Here is a 20,769-nt window from a genome sequence, read left to right as displayed (position 1 = left end):
CACCTTTCAGAGGAAGCTGGTCAGAGAGCAGCTGTAGATTGACCCTGCTCTGACCGCCCTTAGGTCTATCCTTAGGCCTGGAAGGTGACCCCTGTCTTCCTGGTGATGTCTAAGTCATCACCAGACCACCCACTGTCTTCCTGGTGATGTCTAAGTGAAGTGAAGTCTCACGAGAAGAACGTCAGGTGTCTCAGCCACCATACTCTACCTGAGGTTGGTTAGTGCCCTTTAGCAAAGACCACATAACAACTGTAGACAGACAAGTTGGGTGTGTTGCTCTTGATAATGAGGAAGAGAACATACCAGGGGAGAACCATGGAAAGAACCTAGGATGTATTTGGGCTTTGGTGGGCGGTTTAGGGAAAGGATTTAAGAAAGCACCGAGTCCCTGGATGGCACAAATGGTTTCGCACTCAACCACTAGCTAAAAGTTTGGCAGTTCACACCCACCCAGGGGTCCTCAGAAGACTGGCCTAGCAATCCAATTTCAAAAGAAGACAACCTTAAAAATCCTACTGAGCATTCTACTATGAACACATGGGGGCACCGTGACTGAATCAATTCCACAGCAACTGACAATCACTAGAGAAGCAGAGGTTTGTTCCAGATTAGATGTTGTCAGAAATGAAAGCAATTCTATAATTGGCTGTCTCAACAAATATTATCTATAGTGAGTGCATATTAGAATCAAAAGTAAGCTGCATTCCTTTTTAATAGCTGTCACTCATTTTAACCATCTGAAGAGAATATTTGACATTTTATGAGCATCACAGTAACCTTGTTATTTTACTACTTAGGTCAAATTATAAACATGCTTTATTTTGCCTGATTTTTTTTTATGATCTCAGAATAACTTTGACCCGGGTTGATATTCTGTGAGGTTGCTTATATTCAATAGAATAACACAGACTAGCTGTGTTTGGACAAGCTTGTGATAGCGTTAAGCTCTAACTGTGAATGTTAGATGAATCTCAGATACCAAGGCTCTTATTTGCCTGTGTTTTGTTTTGTTTCCTTCAGGTTTATAAGATTTTCCCATAGCCATTGGGGTAGTTACCGTAAGGGGACTTAGAAATGGAATAATTTGTTTATAAGTTAATTAAAGAACCAATAATCAAGTTTTGATATTCCATGCCACCTAGTAGAGGTTTAAAGTCAAGAAATTATATTTGTATCATCTTGTTAGGGTGGAGGGGTGGGGCCCGAATGGAGGCGCCTCAGGGGAAGTGAATAACAAGCTGTGAGCTATCTCCTGACACTGCTACTCTCCTTCAGACGCAGTAAGTAGATCCTCAAGGAGCGGGGGGGGGGGGGGGGGACACTCCCCGGCAGTCTTTATAACCCTTCCACCCTCCAGCAAAAAAAAATCAGGAGTCCACGTCACAAGGAGTTTTCCACCTCTTTGTTCCTCTCCAGAAAGAAGATGATCTCTTCTCTCCAAGAAAATAAAAAGGAAATTCTCTGAAAAGCTTCAGATTGGGATTCCATTTCCTGATCCAGGTACAAATGTTTAGAAGATAAATTACAGTATAGGTGCAGAAAATCCCAGCCTTTACCTACAATTATCTTTGAATGTGCTACAGCCATGCACATACAATTGATATTTCTTAAGTTCGTCCAAGTCAGCTTCTGGTCAAAGAACTTCCACGGCCATTATTTATTCAACAGTATCCAAAACAGCTTTGGGGTTCTTGTTTTCTGTAAGGTTTTAGGGTGGTTTGTTTGGGGTGTTTTTCCAACTTTTTACTGTGAAGTGACTGCAGTCCCCACAAGGAAACATCACTCATCCCACTTCACCCCTGTGCTTTCTATTTTCATTCCCCCTTCTTTCCTAACGCACTCAAGCGTTGACCTTGAATAAATGCTGCCCTTTGGACCGCAAAGGGATGCTCATTCTAAGGTGTGCATGCCTCACTCCAGTCACTGTTTTCATGGTATACTGTCTATTACTGGGATGAAAATTGAGCCCTGGAGAGGTGAGTTCATTTCCAGACTCAGAGATTCATTTCCAGTCTCAGGGATTCTGATCAGTAAGCCTGCTCTTCTTATCATTTTGAGTTTTGTTGCATCCTTTTTTCCGACTCTATACAGGACCCTCTAATACGATCCCTTACGGATTGTTGGTAGCGTTAGCCAGGCACCATACGGTGCCTCAGGGTCATGGAAACTGACACTAGTTTGTATAGTCCATTAGACTAGCTGTTTCTATGCAGCCTCTATTTCTTTACTCTTCTTTCCTCCAGACAGGAAGAGACTAATCGTTGCACCTTAGAGGGCTGCTAACAATCTAATCATGAAAATAGGATCTAGAACAATGTCCTTGTCGACTCTGTTATGTCCTCTGAGCTCGGTGTCTGCCAAAGCCCCAGTTCTGAGCCCCAGGGTGCGTAAAAGCTTTTTGAAGAAGGTGTAGTTGTGCCCATTTTATAGCTAAGAAAACTAATGGGGTATAAATGGTCTGTACTCTAGTGGTGCAGTAGCTAAAGTGCTTGGTTGTCAACTGCAAGGTCTGCCGTTTGAACTCAGCAGCCACTCTGTAAGAGAAAGATGAGACTGTCTGCTTCCGTGAAGATTTACAAGCTGGTAACCCTCCTGAGGAGGATCTTTCTCTCACACTGTGCATGCCACAGGACCTGGGTCACCAAGACATAGCTATCCCAACCTTTCTAGAGCTGACTCATTTAACAAGCCAACTAACAAACAAAAACTGTGGCGGTTGTTGCTGTGAAGTCACCCAGTCCGCGCAGCTGGAGAACAAGGGTGTGGATGGCACAAGAGCAGACAGTGTTTCGTTCTGGGCACATCAGGCAGCTCTGAGTCAGAGCCGACTTGATGGCCTCTCACAACTGCAACAAGCAGGCTGAGCACAGAAAAGCAGCGTTAACCACGTGACCCGCACACTCCGGGCTCCCTCTGCAGCTGGTTGAGGACGGATCTGCTAGTGCTGTTGTTGACAACAGCTCAGACTTGGGGCAGGTAAACGCAATCATTTCTTTCTGTGTGGGGACTCAAGGAATAAAAGACGATTGCCGATATAGTCTGGTTGCATCTGTTAGGTGGAAAACAAGACGGTGATGGGCCATCCCGAATCATATTTATACTTTTCTCGTTCTCTAGACTAATAATTGAAAGTAAAGCTTTCACTTGCAGAATTGCTCTGAGAGACAATGGCATTAGTCAAAGCTCTGTTTTACAGAAAGCCTATTCTGCTGCTCCCTGGAAAATGGACTGTAGAAGGGTAAAAATGAAAGTTCTATTACAATGTTCTTGCTGATGATCAGGGGAAGAAAGGATGCCAGTTTAAATAGAAGAAAATAACAACCCAGCCAAAGAGAAGTGAGTGTGTATAAGTAATATTTTGGGGGGTGAAAGTAATAACTCTTCCTGATGAATTAGAGGTAAGGGGAAGAGATATAACATTTAAATGGACTAAACCATAATTTTTAAACAAAGGTTTTCAGCATTAACCAAACAATCGACTGTGCTAAAGTATTTTGAGATGATGGACATAGTGCCTTGCCTTGCAAAATACCTGGACTGAAAAGGCCCAACAGACATCTAGGTCGCTATGCATAACATAGTCCACAAAGATGATGTTCTAGAACCTACTTTAGTAATTAATAACTGGACTCTTAAAAGCTTGTGAGCAATCATCTAAGATGTAACTATTGATATTGTCTCGTCCGGAGCAAAGAAGAAAATCAAAGAATCAAGGGGCTCATTAGTCTAATGGACTAATGGACCATGTAAACCACACTCTGCACTACTCTGAGACCAGAAGTCGATGGTGCCGAGCTACCACTGCAGACTTCTCAGGTCAGGATCACAATAGAAGGTCTTGAACAGAAGAGGGGAGGAAATGTAGAACAAAATTCCAAATAATAAAACAGACCAGGCTTACTGGTCTCATAAAGATTGGCAAAAAAAAAAAAACCCAACTGTGGTCCTTAGCTGAGCACCTTTCAAAACTGAAACTAAACATACTTCAGATATCAATGTTCAGCCAAACCACAGGTAAGTCTATAAAGTGATCATCACGCCTAGGAGAAATGTACTCCTCGGTACGAGCAATCATGTAAGACGAGAAGGGCAGCAGGAGTCCAGGGGGCATGGTGAGTCTTTCACCTCGGGCTGCTAACTGGAAGATTAGCAGTTCAAACCCACCAGCACTCCACTGAAGAAAGATGAGGCTTTCTACTCCTGGGTAGCGTTCCCTGTCTTGGAAACCCAGAGGAACAGTTCTACCCCGTCCTCTAGGGTCACTACAATCATAATCTACTTAGTGGCAGTGAGTTTGAGTTTATTAAGGCAGCATTTTCCCAAAAGTAAAGTTCAGAAGGTCAGAAGAGGCGGGTAAGACAAACTAAAATGGGCAACCCACTGGGAAGAATGCTGTTACACCGAGGAGATTGCAACCAATGTCACAAAATAAAATGTGTATACATTGTGAAATGGAAGAAAATTTTACTCTAAACTTACTCTCCATGTACCACTGAAAAAATGTCCCAACCACAATTTCTAATCAATTATTTTGATTTAATGAAAACCAAATGGCTCTGCTCTGAAATGCTAGCAAATTCATAGACCTAAAAAGGATTTATTTTAACCTTTTGCAACTTAAGGTCCATAAGTAACCTTCACCTGTTATAGCAAATTTTCCTTTAAATCATTCCTATTTATTAATAGGGAGCATACTCTCATGGATCCAACATTAGCTAGAAATTCCTTTTAAAAAACACGGTAAGGAGGAATTGGTTGCTTTAGAAAGGACCCAGTCTTAAAACCTCATCTCAAATGAAAATAGTGTACAGAGATAAAGAAAGAAAACATTAGATATTTTTATGTCTAACTTCAGTTCACTTTCAAAAAAGATAAATATCTTAGTACATGAAACTTAGTCCCTAGTTACACGGCTTTAAAGCAGAGAAGAAGGAGAGGAAAGGACATTTTAGAAGGTAGAGGTTTATGGTTCAAGGACCAGAAAGCCCTCAGAGGATATCAATTTAAACACAGACCAGCAGAATCTTGGGAAACATTATCGAAAATGTGAGTTTCCCCTCAAGAAGATCACATGAAATCTAGAAGTAGAACAGACTCGGAGAGGAAAGTTTTTGTACATATTTTATAATTTCCAAACTATTAATAACTTTGTTAGTGTCTTTTGACTCGCCCTGATGCCTTCTACCATTTATAGTGAGACGTCATACTTACTGGATTTGCAAATGCCAAGCAAATCATTATCGGATTCTTTGGATAAGTGTGGTAGCTTTCAAAAATAACATTATATGTTTTATTTAGTTAGTTTATTAGGCGATATATAGGGAAAATAGATATATTTTTAACATTACTTAATCCATGCCTTTATTACTTATCCAGTCCCTTTAACAAAGGACTATTGGAACTAAGTCCAATGTCTGAGTGTAGAATTAATTAATGATTGTTTTTTGTTTCATTTTAACTCAGAAAGGAATGCCATTGTGCAGTTGTGTAATCATCCAAACTCATTCTGCCTTGGTCCCAAGCAAGTGATCAAAAGATGGAATTTTAAAAAAAGTTTCCTGTTCTCTTACATTAGGTTATGGAGTTTATATAACTAGAATAAGAACCCATAGATTTGCACTTATTTTTATGACCAGATAGTCAAGCTATGTCAACAAGATCAAATCAGCAACAAAAAAAAATGTTGATTGTATTCTTTGATTATATCAACCTGTAATGATTTGGTAGCTGTTCAAATACAAACATGCTGCAGCTATTTTGTGTAATTAATTTGAATTTTTCTCATAAAAATTAGTAGGTGGCATGAATAAACAAATTATTCGATGATGTCAAAAAATGAAGAAGCCTTTAAGTGAGTCACTTTGAAGATTTCTCTCTTGGTAACGGACATATCGTGTTCCACAAAGAGGCCATCTGCAAAATACTGCAAATAATATCGTTCCACTTATATAAAGAACAAGAACAGGTAAAACTAAATACCATTGTCCAGAAATGTATGATTGGGCTACTAGGTTATTTTTATTAAAAGCAGGAAGTGATTCCTATAAAAGATAAGAGACAGTGACAGTTGGAGAGGCAGAGAATAGTATTGGGGGGGGGGGGATGAAAGGAGCTTCTAGGTAATCTTGGTGGTAGTTACAATGGGGCTTTCTGTGTAATTATTTATTAGGTTGTGTATTTATCTCGGAGCCTGCATGGCACAGTGGTTATGAGTTGGGCTGCTAACTGCAAGGTCTGCTGTTCAAAACTACCAGCTGCCCTCAGGGACAAATATGGGCTTTCTATCCCAGAAAGAGTTACAGCCCTGATAACTCCCAGGGTTCGTTCTACCCTGCCCTATTGGGCCCCAATAAGTTGGCCTCGACTTGCTGGCAGTAAGTTTGGTTTCGAGTTTTGATATTTATCTAATGTATATTTTCATACATTTCACGATAAGAAAAATTCTGTCTGCCACCAATACTCAGTAATGTCTGGTCTTTTCAAACCAATAAACCAATCAGGATAGTACTTCAAGTCAGCTCCAAGTCACAAAGACCCTAATGTACAACAGGGCAAAACACTACTTAACCCCACATCATCCTCACAGTTCTGAAAGAACCCATTTTGCAGTCACAGTATCAATCCATTCCGTTTGAAGGTATTCCTCTTTTACACTGACTCTCTACTTTTCCATACATGATATTCTTTTCCAGGGCCTGGAAATAACATGTCCAAAATTCTGACTTCTATGAAGCATTCTGACCGTACTTCCTCCACGACAGATTGGTTTGTTCTTCTGGCAGTCAAGGTACTTCCAATATTTCTCACTACTCCCATAATTCAAATGATTCCATTCTTCTCTGGTCTACCTGATTGTCCAGTTTTCACATGTGCAGGAGGCCCTTTTCTCTTTAACATTTTTAAGGGGTCTGGTGCAGCAGATTTGCCCAATGCAATATGTATGGGACATAGTTAACTCTTTGATATATATTCCCTGGGGTAGTTAAGTACGGGGTAAATAAAATATTTGGGTCTCTGTTACCTACACTGTCATTTAGTATTTGGTGGTGTTTTTACAGCTACCTCTATACATGAAAATCTTCAACACTTTCAACAACTCTAGCACCATCACTGGCTTCGTCCTTCTTGGTTTCCCTTGTACCCGGGAGGGTCAGATTCTCCTCTTTGTGCTTTTTCTTATTGTCTACTGTCTGACCCTCCTGGGGAATGGTTCTATTGTATGTGCTGTGCGCTGGGATCAGAGACTCCACACACCCATGTACATCCTACTTGCCAACTTCTCCTTCCTAGAGATCTGGTATGTCAACTCCACTGTCCCCAACATGTTGGCCAACTTCCTCTCTGAGACCAAGGTCATCTCCTTCTCTGGGTGCTTTCTCCAGTTCTACTTTTTCTTCTCCCTGGGTTCTACGGAATGCTTTTTCTTGGCGGTTATGGCATTTGATCGATATCTTGCCATCTGCCGGCCTCTACACTATCCAAGCATTATGACTGGACGTCTCTGCACCCATCTTGTAGTCACCTGCTGGGTACTTGGTTTTCTCTGGTTCCTGATTCCTATCAGCATCATCTCCCAGATGTCCTTCTGTGGATCTCGGATTATAGATCACTTCCTATGTGACCCAGGTCCTCTGTTAGCTCTCACTTGTATCAGAGCCCCTGCAGTAGAGTTGACTAGCTCTACCTTGAGTTCTCTACTTTTATTTATTCCCTTTATCTTCATCATGGGTTCCTATACATTGGTCCTGAGAGCTGTGTTGAAAGTCCCTTCAGCAGCTGGACGAAGAAAAGCCTTCTCCACCTGTGGATCTCATCTGGCTGTGGTTTCACTCTTCTATGGCTCAGTGATGGTCATGTACATCAGCCCAACATCTGAGCATGAAGCTGGAATGCAGAAGATTGTCACCCTGTTTTATTCTGTTTTGACTCCACTCATTAACCCTGTGATATACAGTCTGAGGAACAAAGATATGAAACAAGCAATGAAAAAATTATTGAGCTGTGATAGTTAGGTTTTATGTGCCAACTTGGCTCCTGTAGGAACATGTGGGTGGAATTTAGACTGTCAATCAGGTCACAACTTGGTTGGAGGGTGACCAAGATAAAGAGCTTTCTGAGGTTGCCCTCCTCTTTCGCCCTAGAGGTAAGCCACACTCTCCCTGTGCTTCCCCTTCCTGTTAACTAGCCATGTGGAGCCATGCTGAGACCTAAGCAAGCCCTGTGATGTGGCCACCACCATTGAATCCACACAACTCTGCACACTGGCCTGTGATCTCCTGCATTCTGCCTCATTACATGGGGTTGCATGAGTCTGAAGAGGGATTTGTGGACTAGTATCAGATTTATGGACTTGATCTGGACTGGGCTGTGATATTTTCCTGCTTTATAATTACTTCTTGATATAAAGCTCTCTCTTATACATATATGGGTGTCGCTGGATTTTTTTTTTCTCTATTTAACCAAGCCTAACACAAGGGCTCATGAAATGAACGTGTTAGTTAAAATGATAGCAAGACAAGGAAAATTGCTGACATGTTTTGGTTAAAAAGAAAGCTAACTGGTATCATTCAGAAATCTGTTCATACTTTTGTTGTTGTTAGACACCGTGGTACATGTTTTGCATCCTAGAATCTATAGAACTACAAAGGATCTCAAAGATAAACTTCAACTCCTTAGTTTTGAAGGTTATAGATCTATAGTTTGAAATTGTGGGTACTTTATACAAGATCATGGTGGTATAGTGATTACTCTTGCTAACCACAAAGTCAACAGTTCAAGACTACCAAGCAGCTCCACAGGAGAAAGACAAAGCTTTTTGCTCCCTTCTAGTCCCATGAAGAGTTACGGTCTCTGAAACTCACAGAGGCAGTTCTCCCCTGTTCTATGGGGTCACAGTGAGTCAGATGGACTCAATGGCAGTGAGTTTCTGAGTTTAGGATACAAGGTTATAACTGTACAGCAAAATGAAATTTTTCTATTATAAACTTTTTCATCTTTACTCATCAACAAATTGTATTTATTTTTCCGATTAAACTTATATTTCAGTTGTACAGATGGCGCTCATGTTTTCATCTGTCATCATATAGAAATGGTTAATGTATTTGCTAAATAGAACCATCTTGAGATCAATAAAAAATACCATATGTGAAGTATACGAAATAAAACTATTAAAGAAAAGAAAGAAAAATACCATCAATGCTACAAAAAAGATTACAATTATTAGACAAAACTATAAAGCAATGGGGTTTTTTAAATCATTTTATTAGGGACTCATACAACTCTTATTGCAATCCATACATACATCAATTGTGTAAAGCACATGTGTACATTCATTGCCTTCATCAATCTCAAAATATTTGCCCTACACCTAAGCCTCTGGCATCAGCTCCTCATTTTTCCCCTCCCTCCCCGCTCCCCCGCTCTCATGAACTCTTGATAATTTATAAATTATTATTTTGTCATATCTTGTACTGTTTGATGTCTCCCTGCACCCACTTTTCTGTTGTCCATCCCCCAGGGAGGAGGTCACATGTAGATCCTTGTAGGCAGTTCCCCCTCTCCAATCCACCCTCCCTCCACTCTCCCAGTATCACTACTCTCACCACTGGTCCTGAAGGGATCATTTGTCCTGGATTCCCTGTGTTTCTGGTTCCTATCTCTACCAGTGTACATCCTCTGGCCTAGCCAGATTGGTAAGGCAGAATTGGGATAGTGATAGTGGTGGGGGGCTAGGGGAGAGGAAGCATTTAGGAACTAGAGGAAAGTTGTGTGTTTCATTGAAAGCAATGGTTTTTAAACCTATGAAAACATTCTATTAGAAAAAAAACAAATAGAACATTCTAGAAAATAATTTGGGGGTGTGGAAATTGCCATTCTTATCCATTACTAGTAGACAATAAACTGGTACAATACCAGTGAAGGACATATTTCCAGTAACTTTTGCATTTTAAAGGAGAATCTCTTGGGCCTAGCAATATATTCCACTTTTAGACATTAATTTAAGTGATATATATCTACATACAAAATATACTTATGGACAAGAATATTCACTATAGCCTATTTCTAATATCAAGAAATGGACCATCTAAATTTGCATTAATGAAAGACTGGTTGAACTATTGCACTCTACTGAATGGAGTAGTACATAGCTTTTACAAATGAGGAAGCTGTACATGGCACTTGATCATGAAACTGCCCTTAAGGTATGTAATCGTAGGTAAAACCAGCTGCAGGGAGCAGCCTCTCCAACTATCTTTCATGTGAATAAAACGTTGATAGCTGTGCATATATTTATGTTTACAAACACATGGATATTTCTTGAAGAAAGGAGAAACTGGTAACAATGATTTCTTGTAGAAAAAAAAAGAATTGGGTCACTGGAGATAAGAAGAGAAAATTTCTCTTCACTGTATACAGCTTTGTATTTTTATATATGTTTTCATGGGTGTGAATTGCTTAAATTGCCAATTTAAAAAAAATAAATTTTAAAGACTATCTCACTATGACCTTTGAGCCAGGAAACATTTCTTCATAATTCCTTAAATCATTGGGAAACCAGAAATAGGATTAATTATTGATAGGAAATTGACAAGGAATCTGATAGCCTCTTGGTATTATCTTACCAAACTCTGATTCTGTTGGAGCAAAATGGGGAATATCTTCCTATTCTGGAAACCTGTGAGAGTAAATAAATTGGGAAAAAATGAAGCTGGTTATTTTTAATCATGGATTTATCATTATTCTCTATAAACATAAATTGATTGAAAAACAAACACCATTATTATTCTGAGCTAAAAGCAGAACCATATACAAAAGGCAAAAGGTCCATTTCCTTCCTTGGTGGGGCTCACATACAAGTGGTAAATGGAGTAAGATCTGTCCTAAATAAACTGTTTGCAGAAGAATAATACTGAGAATTTCTAAGGGAGCTAATGAGCAAAGAGCCCACATATAGCCAGGGGTTTTGAAGGGTAATAATCCATGTCAAATTCTGAAAAAATACATGTCTGATAACCACCTACAGATCATTTCTATTTGTGAGTACACATACACTATAATACGCAGATTTAAAGTTTTCCTAGAATATGTGCCCATAAGACATCATGGTTGACAGCTAACCTTGTGGTGTAGTGGTTATATTTTGGGTTGCTAAACATAAAGCCAGCTGTTTGAAACCACCAAAGATGGGACCTTCTACTCCCTTAGGGAACTATAGTCTCAGAAACTCACAGGGGTGGTGGTACCTTGCCTATAGAGTTGTTATGAGTTGCTATCAACTCGATGGCAGTGAGTTTGGTTTTGAACATTAACATTGCTGCAAAGAAAATTTGCAAAGAGTCAAAAATTGCACAAAAGATGATAAACCTCATAAATGACCACCAGTGACCCATTTCAGTTCAAGCTATGCTGAGTCATAGTGAACCTATATGAATCAGGCAGATCTATGCCCTATGGGATTTTTGATAGCTGATTTTTTTTAATAGATAGCCAGCCTTTATTCTGAGGCATCTCAGGGTAAATGCAAACCTCCAACCTTTTGATTAGCAACTGAGAGCCTTGACTGCACCACTCAGGGATTTCCCTAATAAATCACTAGGGAAAATGAAACTTAAAACCACAAGAACCCCTGTGCATTCCTGATGGGATGCAAAAGGGAGAAATTGTTGTGGGAAACTGTTAACAGTTTAGCAGGTCTGTAAAAGTTAACCAGATAATTACCATAAGATCTGGTAATCCCATTTGTAAGTATGTATTCAAACAAATTTAAAAGATGGCATACATGGGGCCCGAATTATAAAAACATCTTGGACTTAACCAAACACCTTGAAAGAATGAGTTGCTGGTTCTTGGGAATTAAGGCCATAGTCTCAGGAGGCAAAGGCAACTAGCATAACATAGTTCACAAAGATAATGTTCTATATCCCACATTAGTGAGCAGTGGTTGGGGTCTTAAAAGCACAAAAGCTACCATCTAAGGGGGGAAAATTGGTGTTTCCCATGCAGAGGAAAGAAAAATGATGAAAATCAAGACATACAGATCACTCTCATGTACTTTTTAAATTATTTCCCTGGCCATATAATTATAACATATATGCATATTTACATTTTCACACACTAATATTTATACACTCATATGCACATATTCACATATACATCCACATAAATTTGCATTTTACAAATTGTTTTAAGATATGAAAGCATATTATGTAAACATCTTTATACCTTGCTTTCTTCACGTCATGCTACATAGATGGATTCCTTCAAAGTCAAATATTATACATCTTAAATAATTCTTCCCACTAGCCATTTAGTATTTTGTTTTCCTCATTTGCTTATTTCCCTGTTTAAATGTATTGACTTTATTTCCTCTCTTTTTGTCCCTAAAACAAAGATATACTGCACATGAATAAGTAGATGTGTGTGTGCTTGCACTTTTATTATTATGGAAAAGGTTCTCAGTGGATTCCTAGGGCAAAGGTCAATGCATATCACTGATATTATCAAATTACTTTCGCTCAAGGCTATACACAGTCCCACTCCCATCATTACTTTAAATTCTACCCACCTGATGAACCAGAAGAAATAGTCTATAGGCACTTCTTTTAATAGTGACACATTGAGTTACTGGGGTTTGTTTTTTTCATTGATGATTAGAATTACCACTGTTATGGTTTTATATTTATATTCTGATTCAGTTTCAAGTTATCTGTTTTAAAGAAATCTTTAATATTTTAGAGATAAATCCTTTATCTGTCGTGTGTATTGATTTTTTCCCCTCTAACTCATTCTTTGTCTTTGGATTTATTTACAGAATCTTTATAAAAATTTGACCCCACATACAGAATGTTTTTGCATCAAAGACTAGAGATTAATAAAAAAATAAAGACATATCCAATTGAATTGGCAGAAAAGTTGTCATCTCTCAGGTACCCCTTCACCAAAACAGGAAGTGTTGGCATCATTGAGCAATTCTCATTCCACAGAATGAGTTAGTCCTTGTCAAGTAGACTATAGGCAAGAGAGCTTGAGACTGGCATTCCTACATCACCTTGATGATGCTGTAAATGTCTGCCTTTAACTGAACTCTCAGATGTGGGATTCAGGAAATAAAAGAGATATCTATAATGGGTGTGGTGACTGCAGACAGAGCTAGCAGTGGGTCCCTAACAGAAAGTGACCAATAATGTTAGGACAAGAAGAAAATTATGATTGCATGTATGAGAACACCAATTAGGACTCAGAGTGACAACAATGTGCCTATAATCACTCAGTGAATTACAATAGATAAACCCTGATAAAATTTTACACAAATTTTAGTAAAACTCAACATTAATTGATTAGTCATGAAAATGCTCAGAGTGTCCGTTTGTAAATTTATTTCCAAAAATACAAGAAAACACTCTAAGAAGGCTAAACATATATTTTGATTAAGCTATTTAAAAGTTATTCAAAGGAGAAGAAGCAGAAAAGTTTGGAGGAAAAGAAGGGAAATAGGTGGGAGAAAAATGTTGATACCAGAAGGTAAGAACAGAGGAATAAAGAAAAACGAAAACACACACACAAAGGTAGGAAAGGAGAGAGGGTGAGAGGAAAGAAGATTTAGCCCAACCAACAATGGAATTTAAAAATGAAAGCATTTAGATGGCAAACCAGATAGCAGAAGAGAATATAAAAATGCAGGCTGGTTTGTTATAAATGACTTGCTAGTCCTGGACAGCGGTACAGTCTAGGAAAATAATCGATAACACCCCAACAAGGGGGAGCACCTGAAATTAGCTTGGTTGCAGAAATGGTTAGCCAGAATGAGGTAATATCTTCTGCACATTCTCTATTGTATCGGAAACATGGTTCCCCATTGTCACAGATAACGAGAACAGCAGGGCAATCTGTGTGGTTCTGCTTCTAAGGAATGGTAGCAGCATTCTGTTCACCAGTGGGCAGTGCCATTCAAGGTATAGCCACAGAGGGCCCATCAGCTTCTAAAAACTTTCTGCCTATAGGGAAGCTTATTGCTAATATCCAATTTACAGAAAGAATCAGTGGTATACACCGAGGCAAAGCACTGGGGGAGTTCAGCGGAACAGCAAGGGAATGGAGTGGCAAGGTCCCCAGGGAATGCTGAAAGTGGACTTTGGGGCCAGGGTGTGGTGCCCCAATAGACTGGACTGGAAAATGCTTCTAAGGGCCAGTAAACGATCCCTGAACTAACTCCAAGCTTTTCTCTTGTGAAGTGTTTTATTTTGTTCTTTGTCAGTGGTTTGTTTTTGTTGTTTTGTTGTCTGGTTGTATACTGTTGCTTTGCTTTCCTCTGTCTTGTTTTCGTGCATGTTAGTGTCTCCACAGGTCTGTCTGAATAGGACAGGCTGGATGAACTATCTGGAGGAAAAACAACGGGACAGACAGTTCCGGGGGGACTGGGGGTGGGTAGTGGGGGGGGGGGGTAAGGAAGGGGTGTTAACAAACACGGGGACAAGGGAACAACATGGGACCCAAAATGGTAGTGAGGGGGGAGTGGCAGGCCTGGTGGGGAATGATCAAGGGTAAGGTTGCGTAGAGAAGAAGTATACTCTAGCCCAGGTGGTGACGAAGCATGGTAGTAGGGCAGGAGGAAAGTCAAGGGAGATGGATGAAAGAGCTAGGAGTCAAAGGGCATTTATAGAGGTCTAGACAAAGACATGTACATGCAAATATATATATGAGGATGGGGAAATAGATCTATGTGTCTATATTTATAGGTTAAGTATTAAGGTGGCGGAAGGACCTTGGGCCTCTTCTCAAACACTCCCTCAATGCATGAATACTTTCTTTTATTAAATTGGAACTCTATGATGCTCACTCTCCCGACACAACTTTTGAAGCCAAAGTGGGTGAACAAGTAAATGTGGTGAAGAAAGCTGATGTTGCCTGGCTATCAAAGAGATAGTGACTGGGGTCTTAAAGGCTTGAAGATAAACAAGCGGCCATCTAGCTCAGAAGCAACAAAGCCGACATGGAAGAACACACCAGCCTGTGTGATTGAGTGGTCCCGAAGGGATCAGTTATCAGGCATCAAAGAACAAAAAATCATATCATTGGCTGCACACCTCCATGATAGGATCGCTGAAGATAAATGGTGCATAAGCAAATGTGGTGAAGAAACCTGATGGTGCCCGGCTATCAAAAGAGATAGTGTCTGGGGTCTTAAAGGCTTGAAGGTGAACTAGCGGCCATCTAGCTCAGAAGCAAAAAAGCCCACATGGAAGAAGCACACCAGCCAGTGCGATCACGAGGTGCCAAAGGGACCAGGTATAAGGCATCATACAAAAAAAATAGATATATGTGTGTATATGTATATATGTGTGTGTGTGTGTATATATATATATATATATATATATATATATATATATATATATATATATATATATATACCATATTGAATGAAGGGGGAAGTGCAGAGTGGAGACCCAAGGCCCAAGTGTTGGCCAATGGAGATCCCCTCATAGAGGGATTTAGGAGAGGAGATGGGTCAGTCAGGGTGCGAGGTAGTACCGATGAAGAACACAGCTTTCCCCCAGATCCTGGATGCTTCCTCCCCCCAACTACCATGATCCGAATTCTACCTTGCAGGGCTGGATAGGGCAGAGGTTGTACACTGGTACATATGAGGGCTGGAGGCACAGGGAATCTATGGTGGATGATACCTTCAGGACCAAGGGTGTGAGGGGCGATGCTGGGAGAGTGGAGGGTGAGTGGGTTGGAAAGGGGGAACTGATTACAAGGATCCACATGTGACCTCCTCCCTGGGAGAGGGATGGCAGAGAAGGGGGGAAGGGAGACTCCGGATAGGGCAAGATATAACAAAATAACAATATATAAATTACCAAGGGCACATGAGGGAGGGGAAAGCGGGGAGGAAGGGGGAAAAAAAGAGGACCTGATACAAAGGGCTTAAGTGGAGAGCAAATGCTTTGAGAATGATTGGGGCAGGGAATGTGCGGATGTGCTTTATACAATTGATGTATGTATATGTATGGACTGTGATAAGAGTTGTATGAGCCCCTAATAAAAATATTTTTAAATTTTTTTTAAAAACCTATTTCTCTGAAAAAAATAAAAGGATCAGTGGTATATCTGATGACTCCATTATTGCTTTATCTACAAGCCCTTTACCTATAAGCAAATTGCTTTACCGACAAGCCCTCCGGGTATAAATCTGTATCTACCTTTCTCTTTTATGATATTACATAATTTTCTGTCCTTAAGGAAGAAAGAAAATAATGGAGATCTTTTTAAAATGGAAGCAAGAAATGAAGGAAGCATGCAGGGAAGGAAGCAGATTTAGTGATTATTTTTTTAGGAGATTGCTGTTATCAGTAATGTATACTTCATACTTCTACATAAGTATACTTCTGAACAATTGGCTAGAAAGATATTTTCTTTAAATTCCATTTCTTAAGTTGATCTATCTTATGAAGTGAAAATGGATTCCTAGAATAGTAAACATAAACTTAAATAATTCAATAAGCCTATAATATGAAACAATAATAATATAACTCCATTCTAAAATATTAGAGCTAATTTACACTTGCCTGTTGCTTAGGAAAATATTTGTTTGTCTTCCTCTGTTTTAGCTACACACAGGATAAAATGTTTCAAGATCAATCCTGAAGGATAAATTTATGAAAAGCTCTTAGAACAAAGCAATGTATCACTAGGCCTAGGGCTAATTGATATAACATAGTCCACAAAGAAAGTTTTCTACATCCTACTTTTGTGAGGCACAAACGGATTCTTAAAAGCTTATAAACAGCCATCTGAAGTGCAAATATTGGTCTCTTTGTGTCTAGATAAAAAAAGAATAAAGAAAATGTAAGAGACATACTAACAATTGGGTCAATGGAATGATGGTCCATGTGAGCATGAATCTCCACGACCCCGAGGTCAGAACTAAATGATGCATGGCTACCGCTACCAACTGCTCTGAAAAAATCACGTTTTAAAGTCTTGGACCAAGTAGAGCAGAATGTGGAACAAAACTCAGAATCATCAAAAAGACCAGGCTAACTGGTAAGATAGAGACAAGGAACCCCATAGAACAGTGGTTCTCAACCTTCCTAATGCCACGACCCTTTAATACCGTTACTCATGTGGTAGTGAGCTCCAACCATAACATTATTGTCGTTGCTACTTCATAACTGTCATTTTGCTACTGTTATGAATCGTCATGTAAATATCTGATATGCAGGATGTATTTTCTTTGTTAAAAGTTGAACATACTTAACACAGTGATCAATCACAAAAACAATATGTAATTATATATTGTGAAATATTTATTTATAATGACAAATAAATGAGATTTTGTCTGGAAATATGGTGTAGCATGAGTAACAGTCTTCACGCCGGGTACTCGTACGTAGGTGTATCTGCATGTGGGTGGACCCACCTGGAGACGGATAGAGGAGTGGTGTCTCGGTTCCTAAGACCATCAGAAATATGTGTTTTCCGATGGTCTTAGGTGACCCCTATGAAAGGGTTGTTTGACCCCCAAAGGGGTCAGGACCCACAGTTTGAGAACCACTGCTCTAGATTATGGCCTGTAGTCACTTTTCAGTTCTAGAAACAAAGTCAACGGTATGACTCAATTTTCAGTCTAATAACAGCCATGTATTATAAAAGGAACGGTAACACTAGGAAAGCATGCCTACCTTACAATAATCAGCCATTTGAGATTAAAAGGACAGCATTCTCCCAAGGACAAGTTCAGAAGGGTAAGGAGAGAAGAAGTGATAACACGAAACAAAAAGAAAGCCACAGACGGAGATGAGTGGTGTTACATGGTGGGGATTGCAATCAATAATATGAAACAAAAGGTGCAGATAGTGTTGAATGGAAAACTGATTTGCTATAAATTTTCACTTAATTCAAGATTTTTAAAGGGGCTTTTTAAATATCAACTATACTTTATTTGCTCTTTCTTTCAGATCATATTATTGGGGCTTTTATCCTTCTTATAACAATCCATACATCAATTATATCAAGCATATTTTTGCATATGTTGCCATCATTATTTTCTAAACATTTACTTTCTGTCTGAGCCCTTAGTACCAGCTCCTCCTTTTTTTCCCTGCCACCCCTTCAAGACACTTTGTTAAATTATAAATTATTATTATTTTCATATCTTACAAAGACTGCTGTTTCCCAGACCGCATGGTTTCTGTTGTTCATCCCCCTGGAGGGGTGTGTGTTATGTCGATCATTGTGATCACTTCCACCTTCCTCCCCTCCTCTCTATAACTTCCCCCTACCCTCCTCGTATCACTACCCCATTCCTGTTCCTGGATTGTGTGTGTGATGAGTTCTTATCCCTTATCTGTACCTGTGCACATGCGCCTGTCTGTCCAGCAGTGAAAGGCAGGACTGGGGTCATGATAGTGAGGGGTGAGGAAGCTTCAAGGAACAAGAGGAATATCGTGTTTCATCAGGGCTATACTATGCCCTGGTTGACTCATACTTTCCTTGAGACCTTCTGTGAGGGGATGTCCTATTGTTTACAGAAGGGTTTGGGGTCTCTGCTCCAACCTCCCTTTGTTCTCAGCAATATATTTTTTGGTTTTGTTTTGCATCTTCTGATGCCTATAACCTGATCCCATCAACACCTCATGATCTCACAGGCTGGTGTACTTCTTCCATGGGGGCTTGTTGCTTCTCTGCTAGATGGCCACTTGTTTAACTTCAAGCCTTTAAGACCCCAGACATGATATCTTTTGATAACTGGACACCATTAGCTTTCTTCCCCACATTTGCTTGTGTACCCATTTTTACTTCAGTGATCTGGTCAGGAGGGTAAGCACCACAGAATGCCAGGTTGTTAGAACAAAGTATTCTTGCATTGAGGGAGGGCTTGAGAAGAGGCCCAAAGTCCATCCACTACCTCAATGTATTGCCATATAAATATATGTACATATGCCAATACCTCTATTTTATGAATTAATAGTTTTACATATGTACACACCTATGTTTATACCTCTAACTGTAGCTTTGCTTCCTAGATCTTTCCTGTTTCCTTTTACCTTCCCCTGGCCCACCATCATTCTTGCCCTTCTTCTACCTCTTGGCAATTTCTCTGAGCAAGATTGCTGTTGCTCCAACACCTCCAGGATCTCTACATCCTCCTCATTATTAATTTTAATTCCCTAGTTGCTCCCCTGTCTATGGCATTGTTTGCTCACCACTCCCTTCCCCTGCCTCCTCTCCCCCCCGCCCCCAAGTTCCTCCGGAACTATCAGTCCTGTTGCCTTCTCCTCAAGCTTGCTTCCCATGCCTGCCTTATATAGGTAGGCAAATCAACAATAATAGAGACAAAGCAAAGAGGGAGAAAAAAGGATTGAATAAAAAGAGAAAAAATAAAAATAGCTAGCAAAAAAAATAGCATGCAAAATTCCAGGGCTGTTCCCTGACCTTTATGATTATCTCCCCACCGGTCCTGGGGGATTCCGGGAACTTCCCCTCCTAACATGAAGTCTATTAACAAAAAGACTTTTTAAATAATAATTTGATTAATGTTAAAAACATCTATTATGAAGTACAGTACTGTCTGTGATAGAATAATATGCATATGCCTAGGAGAAAGACCTATTAATAGTAATAGTATTTAGATTTGCATACAATCCATATTTCCAAAGATGAAAAAACTGAATATTTTTACCAACTTCTGCAGTCTGTAACTTATTAAATTGCATTACTATTTAATGGTGATTGGTATGGAAAAATTGGAAATTTAGGAAGGATCAGAAGTTGGCAACTATAGCCTTGGTGATAGAAACAGCATAGATCAACAGGAAACAAGTAAATAAAACAAACCAACGGCAATGACTAGATAAAACAAAGAAAACCCTACGTCAAAAAGAAAGCAGAAAATGATAAAAACAAACAATTTTAAAATGGATCAAAAGGGACATCACATGATAAGGTATCAGATTGTAAATGAACTACATCTGCATAATTGACTTTCAGTACTCTCTGCCTTATAGCAAGGCTCTTAACGTCCCTGGACTGTGGTCAGAGGTGATTCAGTGGAGGGTTAATCCATATGGGATGGGTGCAAATGGATTTGGGGTTTCCACTGTCATCCCTAGCCTTCTGAAAACCAATTCACGTATTGCATTATAAAGCTGGCCTATACTTGTGTAACTTCCTTTTCTCAACAGTGTTTTGAATTCTATACCATTAGCTAAATTAATGACACTAGTTATAGAATTACATTGTGCCCCATGGGAGATCATGTATAATGTTCTTTGTCATAAAATGATCATTGTGTCTCTAAAGTGAACCAGAGACATACATAAACCCTAGATTTATGAATGGATTTTGAACTCAAACTTAATTATAGCCCCAATCTAGGAACAATTCATTCTTATGGCATGATCCTGCCCAATGCTCACTCATGAAGTGATCACTGAAGATGTGGGTGCTATAGCAAAGAGTGATGAAAAACAAATGGTACACTGCTATCAGAGAGAATAGTGTTTGAAGTCTTAAAAGCTTGTCTTCAAACAATAACCCACTTAAGTCAGGCATAGATTAAGTCTATATGGAAGACACACAACACTCTATGTGATTCAAGGATTATAAATCATAAAATCCAAATTTGGTGAAGGAAATGACCCCAAGCTTAAATTGTGACCATCAAGCATCATTATGTTTCCCAACAGTTTTATTGACAAGTAATTTACATATCATATAAATCAATAGTTCGGTCACTCAATCATATCATGGAGAATTGTACATTCA

At 39.5% G+C, this 20,769-nt stretch overlaps 1 protein-coding gene across 1 annotated transcript; it reads left to right on the top strand.

Moving 5' to 3' along the window:
* Positions 1 to 7,028: 7,028 nt before the first annotated feature.
* Positions 7,029 to 8,012, top strand: LOC142426655 (olfactory receptor 11G2-like). Its single transcript, XM_075532239.1, has one exon. The coding sequence runs from the start codon at positions 7,071 to 7,073 to the stop codon at positions 8,010 to 8,012; it is 942 nt and encodes a 313-aa protein (XP_075388354.1). The 5' UTR covers positions 7,029 to 7,070.
* The last annotated feature ends 12,757 nt before the right edge of the window (positions 8,013 to 20,769 follow it).

Source organism: Tenrec ecaudatus, chromosome 14 (assembly GCF_050624435.1).
Source record: "Tenrec ecaudatus isolate mTenEca1 chromosome 14, mTenEca1.hap1, whole genome shotgun sequence".
NCBI classification, from domain to species: Eukaryota; Metazoa; Chordata; class Mammalia; order Afrosoricida; family Tenrecidae; genus Tenrec; species Tenrec ecaudatus.
This window is presented reverse-complemented; position numbering and strand designations above follow the sequence as displayed.

What these genes read in the sequence shown, in the direction of transcription:
- LOC142426655 (XM_075532239.1), top strand. Translation starts at nt 7,071, where the DNA reads ATGAAAATCTTCAACACTTTCAACAACTCTAGCACCATCACTGGCTTC.